The sequence below is a fragment of the Acomys minous genome (genome assembly GCF_964271855.1).
Source record: "Acomys minous genome assembly, chromosome: 16".
NCBI lineage: Eukaryota > Metazoa > Chordata > Mammalia > Rodentia > Muridae > Acomys > Acomys minous.
In genome coordinates this window covers 65,136,315-65,152,960 of record NC_140498.1, presented here as the reverse complement: position 1 = coordinate 65,152,960, position 16,646 = coordinate 65,136,315, and the positions used below count along the sequence as shown (strand labels likewise).

The 16,646-nt window shown below is 47.0% G+C and overlaps 1 protein-coding gene across 1 annotated transcript; it reads right to left on the bottom strand.

Annotated features, from left to right (window-relative positions):
- Positions 1 to 4,692: 4,692 nt before the first annotated feature.
- LOC311586473 (uncharacterized protein) lies at positions 4,693 to 15,590 on the bottom strand. Its single transcript, XM_084762524.1, has 7 exons — positions 15,472 to 15,590; positions 11,773 to 11,954; positions 10,758 to 10,825; positions 9,763 to 9,895; positions 8,478 to 8,587; positions 7,276 to 7,366; positions 4,693 to 5,017 (listed from the first exon to the last, which is right to left on the bottom strand). The coding sequence occupies exons 3-7, from the start codon at positions 10,816 to 10,818 to the stop codon at positions 4,771 to 4,773; spliced, it is 642 nt and encodes a 213-aa protein (XP_084618650.1). The 5' UTR covers positions 10,819 to 10,825; positions 11,773 to 11,954; positions 15,472 to 15,590; the 3' UTR covers positions 4,693 to 4,770.
- Positions 15,591 to 16,646: the final 1,056 nt, after the last annotated feature.

The window sequence follows — 16,646 nt, the reverse complement described above, 5'->3', positions numbered from 1 at the left end:
TTTTGACATCTATTTATTTTTCCTACGGAGAGAGGGATGCCACACGTGTAAAGGTCAGAGGACGACTTGTTGAAGCGGATTCCCTGCTTCAGCACCACGTAAACAAGGTGCGGTGGTGCGTGCCTGTGATTCCAGCGCTGAGGGGCGAGGTGGAGGCAGGAGGATTGTAAGTTCAAGATCATCCGCGAATATATAGCACCTCAACAACTTTACAGCATGAGTTGTAAGCATTGGGCTATAAGCAAAGGTGAAAATGTCAAAATCGACCTTAACACTGAGCTGGAGAGATGGCCCAACAGTTAAGAGCACCTGCTGTTTTCACAGAGGACCGGGGTTCAGTTCCAAAGACCTAAGTCAGGCAGCTTATAGCCCCCTGTAACTCCAGCTCTAGGGGACCTGATCCCTTCTTTTGGCTTCCGTGGGCACCTGCTCAAATGTGGTACATATAAACCCACACAGGCATGCATATACATATAAAATAAATAAATCCTTTTGAAAAGCCTACCCTGCCACCGACAAAATAAAGCTGCTTGGGGTGGGTGGAACAAGTGAAAAACATGTAAATCTATCGTCTTCTCAGTGAATAAATTAACAGGCTAAGTGAAAACTATCCCGTCGATTCCGATTTCATGAGTCTTAAGTGTTTGTGAAGTAATCCCATACCCTAGCAGTTGCAGAACAGATACAGGGATAGGTTTTTTTTGCTTGAAATTGGATTCCTGAGCATTCATTTACAGAGCACCAAACTGTAGTTGCTACACAGAACAACGCGGACAAGCACGTTGACGAGTGTTTACCATCTTTGCTTTCATTTTTTATTTTGATACAGAAAGAACTATTCTGAAATTTTATTGGTAGCCGAACATGGTGGCGCACACCTTTAATCCCAGCACTCAGGAGGCAGAGGCAGGCAGATCACTAGCCTGGTCTACAAAGTGAGTCCAGGACAGTCAAGGCTACACAGAGAAACCCTGTCTTGAAAAAACAAAAACACGGTCTCACATAACCCAGCCTGGTCTCAAAATCACTATTTCATCAAGAATGCCCTTAAATTCCTGATCCTCCTGAATTCACTTTCCACATGCTGGTCTTGCCAGTGTGCACCGCCAGGCTCAGTAATCCTGAGTCTCAGCCATTAGGCCATCCCACAAAGCTGGCCTTGGTTTCATACCCATTAAATCCTGATCTACCTCACCAAGCTACACGCCAAGATTATAGTTAGGTAAAAATATAGTCCAAATTAAAGCCACTGTTGCAGCCGTATTTTATAAACGAGCAAGGAAAAAAAAAATAACAAGACAACTTAGTTTTTCGGTCTGAGTTCTAGACCTTCGTTTTAAAGTCAAAATATTCAACCCTGGGCTAAGAACTTATTTTTGCCAGTCATCCGAAGATGAGGCGAAAATAGTAAAGGCAAGCATGAAAAAAAAAAGCTGTTTGTATGTTTGGTTAGCCCTTCTCAGGACTGACAGACTTTTAGAGCCCTCCTGTTTTGATTTGGCCCTGGAGTTGTTATATTTAAAGTGTTCCCTCAATACAATAAGTAAAAAAAACTGAGTAAAAATGTAAGAAACAGAATATATGTGAAACATATAAGCACGCGTGTTAGTGAGGGTGTGTCCATGCCACAGTACGTATATGGAGGTCAGAGGACAGCTTCCTTGCATCTTGCCTGAGGCACGACCTTCATTGTTTTTCTGATGCGTAGAGCAGGCTAGCTGGCCCACAAGCTCCAGGGGATTCTCCTGTCTCTTAACTGTATAGCAAAGGCTTTTACCTGATTAGCCATCTCCCCATCCCTAATGACTTTCTGTTTGTTTGTTTCTCCTCATAAGTAAAGACTGAGAAATTAAGCTCCTAAAATCAAATTTGAAGATTATGTATGTAGAGTATTTAGGAGTTTTGTTTGTTTGTTATAGCTTTGGGGTTTTTTTTTTTTTAATTTTGTTTGATTAGGTTGTGTTTTGTTTTGTTTGTTTTGTTTTGTTTGAGTCAGGATCTCACTATGTAGCCCTGGCTGGCCTGGAACTCTCTAGGTAGACCAGGTTGACCTCCAGTTCACAGAGACTCCTCACCTGCCCCTGCCTCCCCAGGACCAGGGTTGAAGAAGTTTAACTATTTGCCAATATCATTTAGCATATGGGAGGCAGCATAGAAAGAGCCCCGGAACATGGTGAGCTTGGACATTGGGTTAAAAGGATGAGATCCACGGGGGTGGAGAGATGGCTCCATAGGTAAAGTGCTTACTGTACAAGCATGAGGACCTGAGTTCAGATACCCAGCACCCAAGAAGAACGTTGAGCAAAAGAACGTTGTGGGCCTGCGGTCCCAGCAGGGAGGGGCCAGAGACAGATAGGCTTACTGGCCAGCCAGCTTAGCCTTGTCAGCCCAAGCCCAAGTGAGAGGCCTTAATCCCAGAAAATAAGGTGGCAAGTGATTAAAGACATCTGACATTGATCCCTGGCCTACACACACACACACACACACACACACACACACACACACACACACGCTCCTAAGAAAATAGTTCAGGACTCTCTTGGTGTCCTCAGGTCTCAGTATCAGCCAGAGAATAGCGTTAGGTGCCACTTAAAAAGCAGCCTAGAGCCGGGCGTGGTGGCGCAGGCCTTTAATCCCAGCACTCGGGAGGCAGAGGCAGGCAGATCACTGGGAGTTCGAGGCCCGCCTGGTCTACAAAGCGAGTCTAGGACAGCCAAGGCCACACAGAGAAACCCTGTCTCGAAAAACAAACAAAAAAGAAAGAAAGAAAGAAAGAAAGAAAGAAAGAAAGAAAGAAAGAAAGAAAGCAGCCTAATGAGAAGTCCCTGGCTTGAGCCTCCCCAGCCCTATAACAGGACCCTAGAGGCTAGCCTCAACCAGGACCGGCAAGTCTAGGTAAGCCCATCTCAGGTGTTGTCACCTACGAGCCAGAAAAAAAAAAATGGTGGCTGAGAAGAAAGGGGTGGGGTGGGGGGCAATCGAACCTGAAAGCTCGATTCTCCTGGAGGAAAAAGTCAAAACACCTTCAAAATCAGTCTGTTCGTGGTGAGCAGTAATAGCAAGTGCTCTGGGCTTTATCACCGGTTCTGCCTTCTCTCGCTTGCTTGTGTTTGGATCTCTCAGAGCAATCTCATACCCACCAAGCAGAAAACAAAAAACAAAAACCAACCCGTGTAAGAGTTAAGTCTTAAATTAAACATTTCTTGTTTGGGCGGGGAGGAGCCCTGTGCCATAGCATGATCCCAGCGGTCAGAGCTTAACTTTGAGGAGTTACTCTCTCTCCTTCTCCTGCCACCACGTGTGTCCTGGAGATTGAGAAAGGTGTAACCCCGGTTGGTTGCAAACTCGAGATATGAAGCCAAAGCTGGCCTTGAGCTTCTTCTGATCCTGTTTCCATCTTCTGAGCATTGGGACGATAGATGTGTACCACTGTGTCTGGCTCACATAAGAGTCATTTTATGATGACTGAAACTCTCTCTGAAGAATAGTAATTTCAGGGTTAGCCGGATTGCTGAGAGTAAAATTCCTGGCAGGACAATAATATTTTTTTTTTTTTGCAACACTTACATGCTTTTAAAACCAGATCCAAAGCTGGGCGTGGTGGCAAACACCTTTAATCCCAGCACTTGGGAAGCAGAGGCAGGCAGAGGCCAGCCTGGTATACAAAGGGAGTCCAGGACAGCCAGGGCTCATACACAGAGAAACCCTGTCTCAAAAAAAAAAATCTGAAAAAACAAACAGAAACAATTCCCGTTAGCTCATGTACAATGCCAGTGTGGCTCACTGAGTGTTTAAGAGCACCTGAGGTCTATTTTTTAAATTATTTTTTTATTTATTTTTATCCTATGTGATTTGGCGGTTTGTGTGTGTGTGTGTGTGTGTGTGTGTGTGTGTGTGTGTGTGCGCGCGCGCGCGCGCTGGATCCTTGAACTGGAGTTGCAGACAGTTGTGAGCTGCCACATGGGTTCTGGGAATTGAAATCAGGTCCTCTGGAAGAGCAGCCAGTGTTCTTAACCACAGAGCCATCTTCCCAGCCCTGGCACCTGAGATCTTTGGAAAGACTTGCTTTGGACCTGTTTAATTTGGTCCCACTACCTTGCTGAAGGAAAATAACAAAACAAAAAAAAAAAAAAAAAAACCAGCAAAACTATTCGTCTTAGCTGGTTATGGCTGTGTACATCTTTAATCCCTTCTATCTTCTGAGGAAGTAGAGGCAGGCAGATCTTTGTTAGATTAAGGCCAGCCTGGTCTCTCTAAGGGAGTTCCGGGCTAGCCAGGGCTAAATTTTGAAATCCTATCTCAAAACAAAACAAGAAACCATCATGAGGAGTATTGTCCACTTGGCAGGATCTAGGATCATGGACACAAACCTCTGACCATGTCTGTGAGGAATGATCAGGTCAGAGTAAGTGAAGTGGGAAGGTCCATCATAAACGCGGGGAGCCCCATCCCCCGGGATGGGGTCCTGGACCAAAGGAAACAGAAAGCAAACTGAGCACCAGCATCCATCTCTCTTTGCTTCCTGACCGGAAGATGCAACGCGACCCAGCTGCCTGGCTCCAGCCACCGTGCCTTCCCCATAGCCCCTCACACTGTGTGGGCCAAAGTAAACCTTTGCTTTCTTCCTTGAATCGCTCTTGTCAGGCGTGTTGTCGCAGCAAGGAGACAAGTGACTCATACACCCATACATCAGCCAATGACGAGAAGTTTATTTTACTGGGTGATTTTTAAAGGCACTGTCTGCCAGGAAGGGGGTGCTTACAGAAGTCATCAGGGCCTACCCACCATGACCAGAGAAAGAAGAGCCACAGACCATTGCATTTCCTCAAACAAGGAGCATGTTGCAGAAGTGCTTTTTTTGGGGGGGGGGGGGGGCAGGGGAAGGACTTGGTAAATTAGTTCAGGATAGGTTGGGGAGCTTCCCAGTCCCAGGGCTTGGGAGACCGTCCGGCAGAACGCCCCTTCCTCTCTTTCTTCCATAGACTTGGGCTTTAAGACTGCACCATTTCCTGGAATTCTGGAATAGAAAATGAGAGACTAGGCTCAGCATAGGTGGCTCACTGTTGTGCAGGTGTGCTGTCCCCCCTCCTCCCCCAGAACCTGAAGAGGGAAGAAAGAGATGAAATAAATTTTCAGAGAGGTACAGTCCAGGTCAAGACATGCCTGGAAGGGACCATGAGCATCGGTGATATCGCTCAAGGGAGTCTGCAGCTCCCTTGCCATCCAGCTTTTGGCATTGTTTTCTATATAGTGTCTCCTTTGGCAGCTCTTGTTGGGCTCAAATTAATTATCCTCCTGCCTCAGTTTTGGAAGTGCTGGTTTTGCAGGTGTGTGCCAAATGCCTAGCTTTCTTTCTTTCTTTTTTTTCCCCTTGGTTTTTTTAAGACAGGGTTTCTCCATGTAGCCTTGGCTGTCCTGGACTCGCTTTGTAGACCAGGTTGGCCTCGAACTTACAGAGATCCACCCTGCCTCTGCCTCCCTAGTCCTACGGTTAAAGGCATGCACCACCACACCAGGCCTTTTTTTTTTTTTTTTTTTGAGACCCGGTCTGACGTAGACAACTGGTCTCAAACTTTCTATATAGCCAAGGATGACCTTGACCGCCTGCCTCCTTATCCTTCTGTCTTCACATCCCAGGTGTGGGAATCCAAGCCTGTGCAGCAACATGCACTGGTTTTTCTGCATAATGTGTGTGTGTGTGTGTGTGTGTGTGTGTGTGTGTGCCCATATATGTGCAAGAAGTGTGTGGGATGCGCATGTATGTGGATGCCCATATGTGTGCATGGGTGGAAGCCAAAGATTGATATCAGGTGAGCCAAAGATTGAGCCTTTTTCAGTTGAACCTAGGACCCACCCATCCATCTAGTCTAGCTTGCCGGCTTTCTCCAAGGATTCCCTGTCTTCATTTGTCAGCCGAGGCCTGGGACTGCAGTTGGGCCACCAGGATCTCCCAGTATTTACATGGATACTGGGAACTCAAACTTTGGCCCTTATATTTTCGTGGAACGTGCATTAGACCTGCTGAGCCAACACCCCAGCCCCATGCATAATTGTGTTTAGCAAAGCGCCTTGGGCTTGAGCTTATCTGTCTATCTTCTCCAGCCGTGAGAAGCACTGTAAACATGTGGTGTGTGCTGTGGTTCATTTCAAATAAACACAGGAGGCTTTTCCTTCACTGTTCTGTGCCTAGTATACTATTCAACAGAGCAGAACTTTAAACAGATTTTCTTCCACTGAGCCCTAGTCTTAGCCTTCCCCCAAAGTTTATATTACTAAAAGAAAGATAGTGATAATGTGTGTGTGTGTGTGTGTGTGTGTGTGTGTGTGGTGTGTGTATAGCTATGAGCCCACAGAGGCCAGAAGAGAACGGTGGGTGTCCTGCTGTATCACTCTCCACCACATTCCCTTGAGACAGGGTCTCTCACTGAACCTAGAACTAGACTGGAGAATAGTGAGCCATGGATGATCTGCCTGTCTCCACTTCAGACAGTGCTGGGTTACAGGTGTGTGTGTGTGTGTGTGTGTATGTGTGTGTGTGTGTGTGGCCATGCCTGGCTTTTCACATGAGCATTGGGATCCAAGCTCAGCTCCTCAGACCTGGGCAGCAAACGTTCTCACCCACCTAACTGTCTCTCAAGCCCTGACTCTAAGAATCTGTGGCAGGTGCACAGTGATGCTGAAAATGGACATTGGCTTTCTATTAATTGGTCCAGTTTTTTCTTTATCTATTTAGACATCTTTCAGGGTTGTGGCCTTTTGTAAATTATCATCTTAAATTTGGGACATAGCCAAGGCTAGCCTGGAATTCATGATATAGCCAAGCCTGGCCTTAAAGCCCCACATCTTGCTAAATGCTTGTATGACACACGTGTGCCGCTGAGCCGAGCTTCATGGCTAGGTTTAAACACATCAAGCTTCCCTTGTCTGAGCTATTTTATTTAGGATGCCTACAGAAGCTTCGTTAACTTGTGTAGTGGATTATAACTGCATACTTCAGTAAGGATCCACGGTTGGGCTTGGGACACACGCCTGCACTCGCAGCACCAGGGAGGCAACAGCAGGAGACTCAGGAGTTCAAAGTCAGCTCCGGCTACGTATCAAGTTCAAGGCCAGTCAGGGCTGTACACGAGCCCCTACCACAAACAAACGAATCTACTTTAACAATTTTCACTTTTCTCTAATTAGTGCCACAAACAGAGTTGTGGGAAAGATTAAGCTTTGTCACAGGTGGAAGCAATCTTGGCAGGCTTTACCCTTGGGGCACCCCATGAATACCTTGTGACAGACTGTTTGGAGCCTTCCTGGGCTTGGAATTCAAAAAGCCGACCTGGGAACCCCACCGTGACTATTGTTTTCCTAATTGACCCTTGAAGGGAGAAGGAGACCGCCCTTTGCTTGTGACTGGGAAGGTGGGGGAAAAAAAAACAACAAGTGGAGAAGAAGGGAGAGCTCCCAGAGAGGAAGACCGGCCGGACCAGCACGCGGGACAGAGAGACACCTAAGGACCCGTCCTGTGGAACGGATACCGGAAGGTTCACTCTTCTGTCCCTTTAACCTTTTTTTTCCCTTCTTGTGTGTGCTAGTTGGGTTGTATAATAAAGTTTAATTGTTAATAAACAGAGCCAACACAGAGTGGCCCCTATACCACCCTGTGAGTCATTGCTTAAACAGAAAGGTAAGCAACTTGACAAAGTCAAGCGTAAACAATCTGAAGACATCTGAACCTAGGGCTCTGCACACAGACATCGGGAACTGTGTTAGCTTATTTGTCCTTTGTTGTCACTGTTCTGGCACACAGGTGTACATGCAGCTAGAACACTCACATACATAAAATAAATAAATAAAATCTTTTTAAAAACAGGAGGGTGTGTGCACTTGCACGTGCGCGCGCGCGCGCGCGCGCGCGTGTGTGTGTGTGTGTGTGTGTGTGTGTGTATGTGTGTAACCGAGGCTGGCCTTGAGCTCCATATATAGCCCAGGCTGGCTTCGAACTCATCACAATCCTCCTCTGTCAGCCTCTCAAGTGATAAAATGACAGATGTGGGCTATCGTCTTCCAGAATTGTGTGTGTACACACCCGTGGCGGTCAGAAGACAACTTTGGGGAGTTTGTTCTCTCCTCCTACCATGTAGGCCCCAGGGAGAGAACTCAGGTCACCACACTTGGCAACAAGTGCCATTATTTCTGAGCCATCTCATCAGCCCTAAGGCCAGAATCTGTGTGTGGTGAGGGGTGGGCGGGGCTGGGCACCAAGTTCAGACGTGCCAAACACACGCTGGACTTGCGAGCTACATCCCCGGTGGACCCCACATGTTCACGCACAGTTGGCATGCTTACCCAATCACACGCTGCAGACGTAAAGGCTGAATTTCTCAAAATTCAGAAAAAGGGGCGGGGGGGGGGGTTTAGCCCGGAAGTCCCACCTCGGGTATCCCCTACGCTGATGTGTGTTAGTCTAAAAGCCGGAGCAGACCTACCTTCAGCCCCGATCTTCCCGTCTCCGTTATTGTCCGCCGCGTCCATCAAAGACTTAGTCTCTGACTCAGTCAGCTCTCTAGCGTCGCTCTGGAACTTCTGGAGGAAATACCTACAGCACCACGAAAAGCTGGCGGCAAGTTCTTGAAAGACCTCACGTCCTCGGTCCCTCCCTTCCTCCATCTCTCTCCCGCCTCTTTCCTTTCCTTACTGTCCCCGTCTTTTTCCTTCTCCCTCTCTCCCTTCCTCTGAGTCCCATGTATCTGACAGCTACAAACATCAGTCAAGGTCTCGCAAGTAGAGTTCTCCTTTGCTATAGAAACCATGGCTAGACATGTCTGTTTTTAAAAGTTTTGCTTGGTGGCGCATGCCTTTAATCCCAGCACTCGGGAGGCAGAGGCAGGCGGATGGCTGTGAGTTTGAGACCAGCCTGGTCTACTAAGCGAATCCAGGATAGCCAAGGCTAACACAGAGAAACCCTGTCTCAAAAAAACAAAAACAAAACAAACAAAAAGGGTTTTTTGTTCCCAGGCGTATTGGCCCACATCTTTAATCCCAGCACTTGGGAGGCAGAGGCAGGTGGATCTCTGTGAGCTTGAAGCCAGCCTGGTCTACAAAGCAAATTTAGGACAGACAGAGAGAAACTTTGTCTTGAAAAAACAAAATAAAAAGAGTTTTGCTGCTTCATTTGCCATAAGAAATCCCTTGAACAAATTTCATTGTATGTGATCTTCAGTGCCCACACGTAGGGCCCCACATGAGTAGAAGTGTGGCCGACTTGCATCCTTTTTGTTTGTTTGTTTGTTTGTTTGTTTGTTTGGGAGGGGTTGGTTTATTTCAAGACAGGGTTTCTCTGTGTAGCCTTTGCTGTCTTGGACTTACTTTATAGACCATAGTGATCTGCCTGGCTCTGCCTCCCAGAGTGCTGGAGTTACAGGTGTGCACCACTGCAGCCGGCTCAATTTAGATTTTTTTTTTTAATCGTTTATTTATTTTTATTTATTGTATATGAGTGCTTTATCTGCAGAAGAGGGCATCAGATCACATTACAGATGGTTGTGAGCCACCACGTGGTTGCTGGGAATTGAACTCAGGACCTCTGGAGGAGCAGGCAGCGCTCTTAACCACTGAGCCATCTTTCCAGCCCTCAATTTACATTCTTTAAAGAGTTCAGATGAATATCCAATGCCAAGGCCAACCGTGGAGAGAGGACTGAGCCAACAGGGCCACCTCACACCCTGCCCCTGCCCCCCGCATCCATGTTGAGATGCTCTGGACACAGCTTACCTGAGCTCCTCTTCTTCCAAGAATCCACTCTGGTCATTGTCTATGCACCGGAAGACATCCTGCAGTTGGCTGGCGGACATCTTGGAGAGGCCCAATGTCTGGAAGAACTTTTGTGGTTCAAAAGTGTCTGGGTCTAAAGAACAGAGACTAGGTTATCCTGACGCCCAGTGGGTTACATTCTATATCTGTGCCTGAGTGACAAAAAACGCGGGCTATTAAAAATACTTTCCTGATGTCCCTCAAACTATGTGGATACTTGACTCTCCAAAGACTCAGAAAGCCAAGTCCAGGTGGTCCTTTTCCCCTTGTCCCCTCTACCCCAGGTTGCCCTCGCCACTTGATTTTGCCCACCTCTCCTGGCTCTGCTCGGTGTCTTACCCTCTCTCTCCTCACTCGACAAGCTGCACGCCAAGTCCGCAGTACCATGTGATTGGTGGGAGACAGTGGATCCAAACAGGCTTGAGAGAAGCAGCACACTGATTGGCTCTTGTTTGTTTGTGGCTAGCCTGGAACCCACTATATAGCTCAGGCTAACCCCACTACTCAGCTACAACTCCAGCCTTCCTACTGAGGCTTTTTCTTTTTCTTTCTTTCTTTCTTTCTTTTCCTTCTTTTTCTTCTTCTTCTTCTTCTTCTTCTTCTTCTTCTTCTTCTTCTCCTTCTCCTTCTCCTTCTCCTTCTCCTTCTCCTTCTTCTTCTTCTTTAGGTTTTTCGAGACAGGGTTTTTCTGTGTAGCCTTGGCTGTCCTGGACTCACTTTGTAGACCAGGCTGGCCTCGAACTCCTAGAGAGCTGCTTGCCTCTGTCTCCTGAGTGCTGGGATTAAAGGTGTGCGCCACCACACCCGGATGTCCCTTGTCTTTATTCAGAGACAAGATCTCACTCCAGAGTCCAGGATCCCCTGGACTTTGCTATCCTTCTACCCCAGTGCCACCACACACACCCCGCTCCTCCAGTTCCCCCGCAACACCCCGCTCCTCCAGAACCCCCCCTCACCTTGGCATTCCTGCAGGGCTGCCGCAATGTCGTCAGCACTAAGAATATCTGTGATGCTCATTTTCCACCTGCTCACACAGAACAAGTGAGACGTGAGCAACCGCGACAGAGAAAACGAACATGTGGGGAAAGTGCATGTTATCAGCCAGCACCATGTATCTCTAGAACTTTAAAACCTGACAAGCATCCTTTTAAGTGATGGGACAGAAGCAAGCCAGGCGCCTCTTGTCTCCATGAGTTCTCCTGAATTCACTCCAAAATTGAAGTTAAAAAAAAGAAAAGAAAAGAAAAAGACCAAGCTAGGCTTGTAATTCCTGCCCTTAGGAGGCAGGAACAGGAGGATCAAGAATTCAAGAGCGTCCTCGGCAAAATAGTCAACTCCAGACCAGCTTGAACTACATGGCCCAGTCTTTTCCAAATCTAAAACCAAACAAAAGCTTTCTCTTAGGGTCTAATGCTTCTTGTAAAAAGTATACTTACCTAATCAGTTGCCACAGGCAGCTGCAAGCCCTTTAAAAATGAACCGTGTTATAACCCCCCCACCTTTGTCAGCCAGAGACTCGCAATAGTGCAGACCCCTTGTGAAAGACTGACCCTTGCGACAGAGCCCGGATCCTCCCCAGTGCTAGCCGCAGTTATAAGAACTCCGAGTACAAAAATGTACGTGTCTAATGTAGTACATGCAGGGAAAAAGATCTTGGGGTCTGATAGGCGCACCGGCTACTCACCAATTTAGATTTGAAGTCAAGAATGGGGAAAGAGTTGTAGAAACAGGGGAAAACAAACCAGAAGGGCTTTTACTACCTTATATAGGATTGACACTGTGATCGCTACAGCCTCTTAAGTTTCATGTTCAAGGATCAAGTGTGCGTAGCTCAAGTGTCTTTACCTTAGTAATGAAAACCACGTACTCTCTCTCTCTCTCTCTCCTTTTCTATTTATAGAAAGATGGGTAGAAACTGCCAATTAAAAAAACCTCAACAAACCTTAACTAAGGTTTCAGTTGCAAACAAACCTAATGGGTGAAGTGTGTGGAGAAAGCCACTGGAGACCTTCGGGGGGTGGTGGGGTGCAGGTGAAATGAGGTAAGAGCAGTGGGGTGCTCTCCGAACTGAAGACTTCCCAGATGTTAGTAGCAGCTGTTTGGGGAGGTCGGTCTTCAGCGTATGTGCACAAATATGTGAGGCTAACTTCAATCTAGGGTGGAAAAACCTCAAAAGTCAGTGTCACCAAGGTCTTGGTTACATAATTTTCCTACCAACATGTTTACTTATTTATTTATTTTTGGTTTTTCAAGACAGGGTCTCTCTGTGTTAGCCTTGGCTGTCCTGGACTCACTTTGTAGACCAGGCTGGCCTTGAACTCATAGCAATCCACCTGCCTCTGCCTCCCGAGTGCTGGGATTAAAGGCCTGTGCCACCACCACCCCTGGCTTCTTTCTTTCTATTTTTTCTTTTCTTTTCTTTTTTTTGGTTTTTAAAGACAAGATTTCTCTGTGTAGCTGGCCTGGAACTCACAGAGATCCTCCTGCCTCTGCCTCCAGAATGCTGGGATTAAAGGCGTTCTTAACCACTCTGTGTGTGTGTGTGTGTGTGTGTGTGTGTGTGTGTGTGTGTGTGTATAAAGCGTGCTTATATGTTTGTGTGTGCACCCACGTGTGTGCAGACAGAGTGCAGATAATGTTCAGTAGATTTCTCAGTCACCTTTCGCTTTACCTTTTGAGAGTTTTCAGTGAACCTCATACCCTAGGACTTAGCCAGACTGATAACTTCCAGGGATCTTTGTGGCCCTGCCTCCCCATGTACTGGGGTTAGAAATTTTCCACCACACCCAGCTTTTTTGTTGTTTTTGTTTTTGTTTTTCGAGATAGGGTTTCTCTGTAGCTTTGGCTGTCTTAGACTCACTTTGTAGACCAGGCTGACCTCGAACTCACAGCGATCCACCTGCCTCTGCCTTCCGAGTGCTGGGATTAAAGGCGTGCGCCACCACACCCGGCCACACCAAGCTTTTTAATGTAGGTTCTTATCCTTATAGGTGGGTCCTTCTATAGCGGGCACTTTAACCTGCCGAGCCATCTCCCCAGCCCTCTTCACTTCTTTGACATGAACATGCAGGACAGTAGAGTCAGCTGTGAAATAGAACCGAATAACTTTTTTCATCCTGAACAAACTGAAGTTCTGTATTTACTGAACTTTAGGCCCCTCCTGCCTCTGCCTTCTGAGTAGTTAGAATTACAAGCCTGTACCATCAAACCCATCTCAACATTGCCTTCCTTTTAAATGCTAGATTCAAATTTCTCTTTTTTAGTAGATTTGTTTATTTAGTTTGTTTATTTGTTTATTTTGGTTTTTTGAGATAGGGTCTCTCTGTGTAGCCTTGGCTGTCCTGGACTCACTTTGTAGACCAGGATGACCTCGAACTCATGTCAATCAGCCTGCCTCTGCCTCCCCAGTGCTGGGATTAAAGGCATGCGCCACCATGCCTGGCTCCAGTGATTTATTTTTATTGTATGTTTATGGATGTTTTGCCTGCATGTATATCTGTGCACCAGAGGAGAGCATTGATTTCTCTGGAATTAAAGGTATAGACAGTTGAGAGCCACCGTGTGGGTCCCCAGAACTGAACCTGGGTCCTGTGCAAAAGGAGCTACTGCTCTTAACTACTGAGCCATCTCTCCAGGCCCTCCTTTTGTGGTTTTTGCCTGTAATCCTAGCACACGGGCATATATCATCAAATCCTACTAGAGGTGTGGCCCAGGCTAGCCTCTTTAGCATTTGACTACCATTGTGTGCAGCGGTGGTCAGCGATCTTTCTGACAGATAGATAATGGCTGGACGGCGTGGTGCAAGCCTGTGATCCTAACTATGTGGGAGGCTGAGATAGACGATACAGCCTGAGGTACATATGGAGACCCTGTGCCTTTTAAACAAAAAGGAGAGGTCTAAAAGAGAGCTCAGATGGTAGAGTGCATCCTGAAGATCCACACCCAAGGCTGACCTCTGCCTCCACATACAACACACACCCACAAAGGAAGGAAAGACAGAGAGTGACCGTCTAATCAGAAGCGGCCCATCCGTGTGCCTGGTTTAGAGAGTATATTATTATTATTATTATTATTATTATTATTATTATTATTATTATTATTATTATTATTATTTTGGTTTTTCGAGACAGGGTCTCTCTGTGTAGCCTTGGCTGTCCTAGACTCGCTTTGTAGACCAGGCTGGCCTCGAACTCACAGCGATCCGCCTGCCTCTGCCTCCCGAGTGCTGGGATTAAAGGCGTGCGCCACCACGCCCGGCTAGAGAGTATATTATTTGGCCTTCCCCACTTTGGTGGTATATGTCCATATGCTAGGATTACAGGCAAATCCCCAAAAGGGACCCAGAGAGATAGTTCAGTGGTTGGGAGCACTGGCCACGGTTGCACAGGCAGTTGGGCCTTGGCATAGGGAGTAGGCGTGGTCCTGAGTGAATGTGCATCATTTGAGATGACCACAGCCGTGTCGTGGAGGACCAAGGCCTCAGCCCCATGGGAGTGGCAAAGCCTTCCCCAGGTGAGGCTCAGAGGGAGGGCAGAGCCTTCCTGTGGTGTGAGTGCACATGTGAACTGTGTGCAGTCCATGTCCAGCAGAGCTTTCTGCCCTGGGATGTTTATGGCTGCAAGACTTCTCCCCTACAATGATGGCTCCTACCCAATTAGTGAATCCTGCCCCCTTCTTCACTATTTGTGTATTTGTTTGCAGTACTGTATAAAATATCCCTGTCTTCCTATTGATCTGTATGTAGTAGCCCCGCCTCCCCATTGATCTGTATGTATGACCCCGCCTCCCTGACAATCTGAATGCAACAGCCCCTCCTCCTATTCGACTGTTTATAATAAACACACTAACTCCTGGGGTGCTGAGGCTTCCCCAGCCAAGAATCCAGACCACCGGGTCCCAGCTTTTCTGTGTCTGTGGAGAGAGAGAGAGAGAAAGAGAGCTCAGTGTATTCCTGTAGTCTCAGTACTGGGGAGGCATGACAGGAAAATTCCTGGGGCTCATTAACCAGTGAGCTCCAAAGTGAGAGACCTATAAAGTGAAAAGTGAGAACAGTAAGGGCGTGGTGGCAGAACGCCTTTGATCCCAGTACTCGGGAGGCAGAGGCAAGTGGATCTCGAAAAACCAAACAAACAAACTAATTAACAAGAGAGAGACAGAGAGAGAAAGACAGAGAGAGGGAGGGGGGAGAAGGAAGGAAGGAAAGAAACAAAGAAACGAAGAATAAAGAAAGGAAAGAAAAACCTTTTCTTGAAAAACCAAAGCAAAACAAACCAAAAAAAAAAAAAAAAGAAAAGAAAAGTGACTGGGGTGGAGTGTAGTGGCGCAAGCCTTTAATCCCAGCACTTGGGAGACAGGACAGGTGGGTCTCTGTAAATTCCAGATCAGCCAAAGCTACATATTGAGACCTTGTCTCAACATGTCTCAACAACACCAACAATAGCAACAAAAGAGTGATTGAAGAAGACGCCAATGCCAACCTCAGGTTTCCATATGGTGCGCGCGCGCGCGCACACACACACACACACACACACACACACACACACACACACACATAACGTTGGCTCTGTTTCTTAACAATTAAACTTTATTATACAACCCAACTATCTTACACAAGAGAGAAAAAAGGTTAAAGGGAAACAAGAGTGAAACTTCTGGTATCCGGGTCCCTACCTGTCTCTGGCCTGCGCCCTGGACCGGCCTGTTCACTGATCCTTTTCCCGATCGACGTGCACTCGAGCTCGGTCTGAACCAGCTGCCCCTCTCGTCCTCTCTGTCTGTCTGTCTGTCTCTCTAGTTCAAAGGCTGGTCTCCTCCTCCCATTGTGGGCCAATTAGAAACACAATAATCTGAGTGAAGTCCCCCGTCACTTCCTGAATTCCAGGCCCAGGATGGCTCCACCCAATCTATCTCAAGGTTAATGTCAGGGAGTGTGCGCCCAAAAAGGTGGCGCACGCCTTTAATCCCAGCACTCGGGAGGCAGAGGCAAGCGGATCGCTGTGAGTTCGAGGCCAGCCTGGTCTACAAAGTGAGTCCAGGACAGCCACGGCTAACCCAGAGAGACCCTGTCTCAAAAAAACAACAACAAAAAAAATGTCAGGGAGTGTCCAAGAGCAAAGACCGCCAAGACTGCTTTCATCTGTGACAAAGTTTACAATCCTTCCCTCTCCCTCCCCCACACACATATTCAGGTATTCAGGTTGATTTCAGCCTGACAAAGTTAGGGGACAATGTGCTCACTGTTAAAATGCGTTCGTCAGGTCTTTAAAAGCCTTGGTTCAGGTGGCAATGTTTGCTTTCTCCTTGTCTAATTAGGCAAGGTTTCTTTTGTCCTCTGTGTGTGTGTGTGGGGGGGTTGTTTTGTTTTTTTGAGGGTTTTGCTGCCTTGTTTCTTTTGTGTGAGTGGTTTGGGGTTTTTTTTTTGGAGGGGGCTTTTGTTGTTTTTGGTTTTGGTTTTTCAAGACAGGGTGTCTCTGTGCATCCTTGGCTATCCTGGAACTCACTCTGTAAACCACAATGGCCTCTAATTCAGAGATCCACCTGCCTCTGACGCCTGAGTGCTGGGGTTAAAGGTCGTGCGCCACCACCGCTGGCATGTGCTCTGTGTTTTGAGAGCAATTATGTGTCCTTAATAAATTTTCAGCTCTAAGGTCCAAAAACATCTCAGAAAAAAAAAATTTTTCACTGCATCTTGGCTTTCTAGTTAGGAGTAACACAGCTAACACCCAGTGCTTAATAATTTAGTCTTTTGGGTGAAGTTCTCGTTAGAATAGGTCGAAAGCATGAATTATGCACAGGTTTGGGAATTGTGCTGCCCAGCTGTGCAAACACTGGTCAAAAAAGTACCT

Bases quoted from the DNA above. Each gene is read 5' to 3' on its own strand.
- LOC311586473 (XM_084762524.1), bottom strand. From the start codon at position 10,818: ATGAGCATCACAGATATTCTTAGTGCTGACGACATTGCGGCAGCCCTG. The intron at 8,588-9,762 runs GTAAGCTGTGTC...GTGGTGCTGTAG, and splicing joins TTGGAAGAAGAGGAGCTCAG to GTATTTCCTCCAGAAGTTCC. The intron at 7,367-8,477 runs GTAGGTCTGCTC...TCTCCCTTCAAG, and splicing joins CGGGAAGATCGGGGCTGAAG to GGTCAATTAGGAAAACAATA.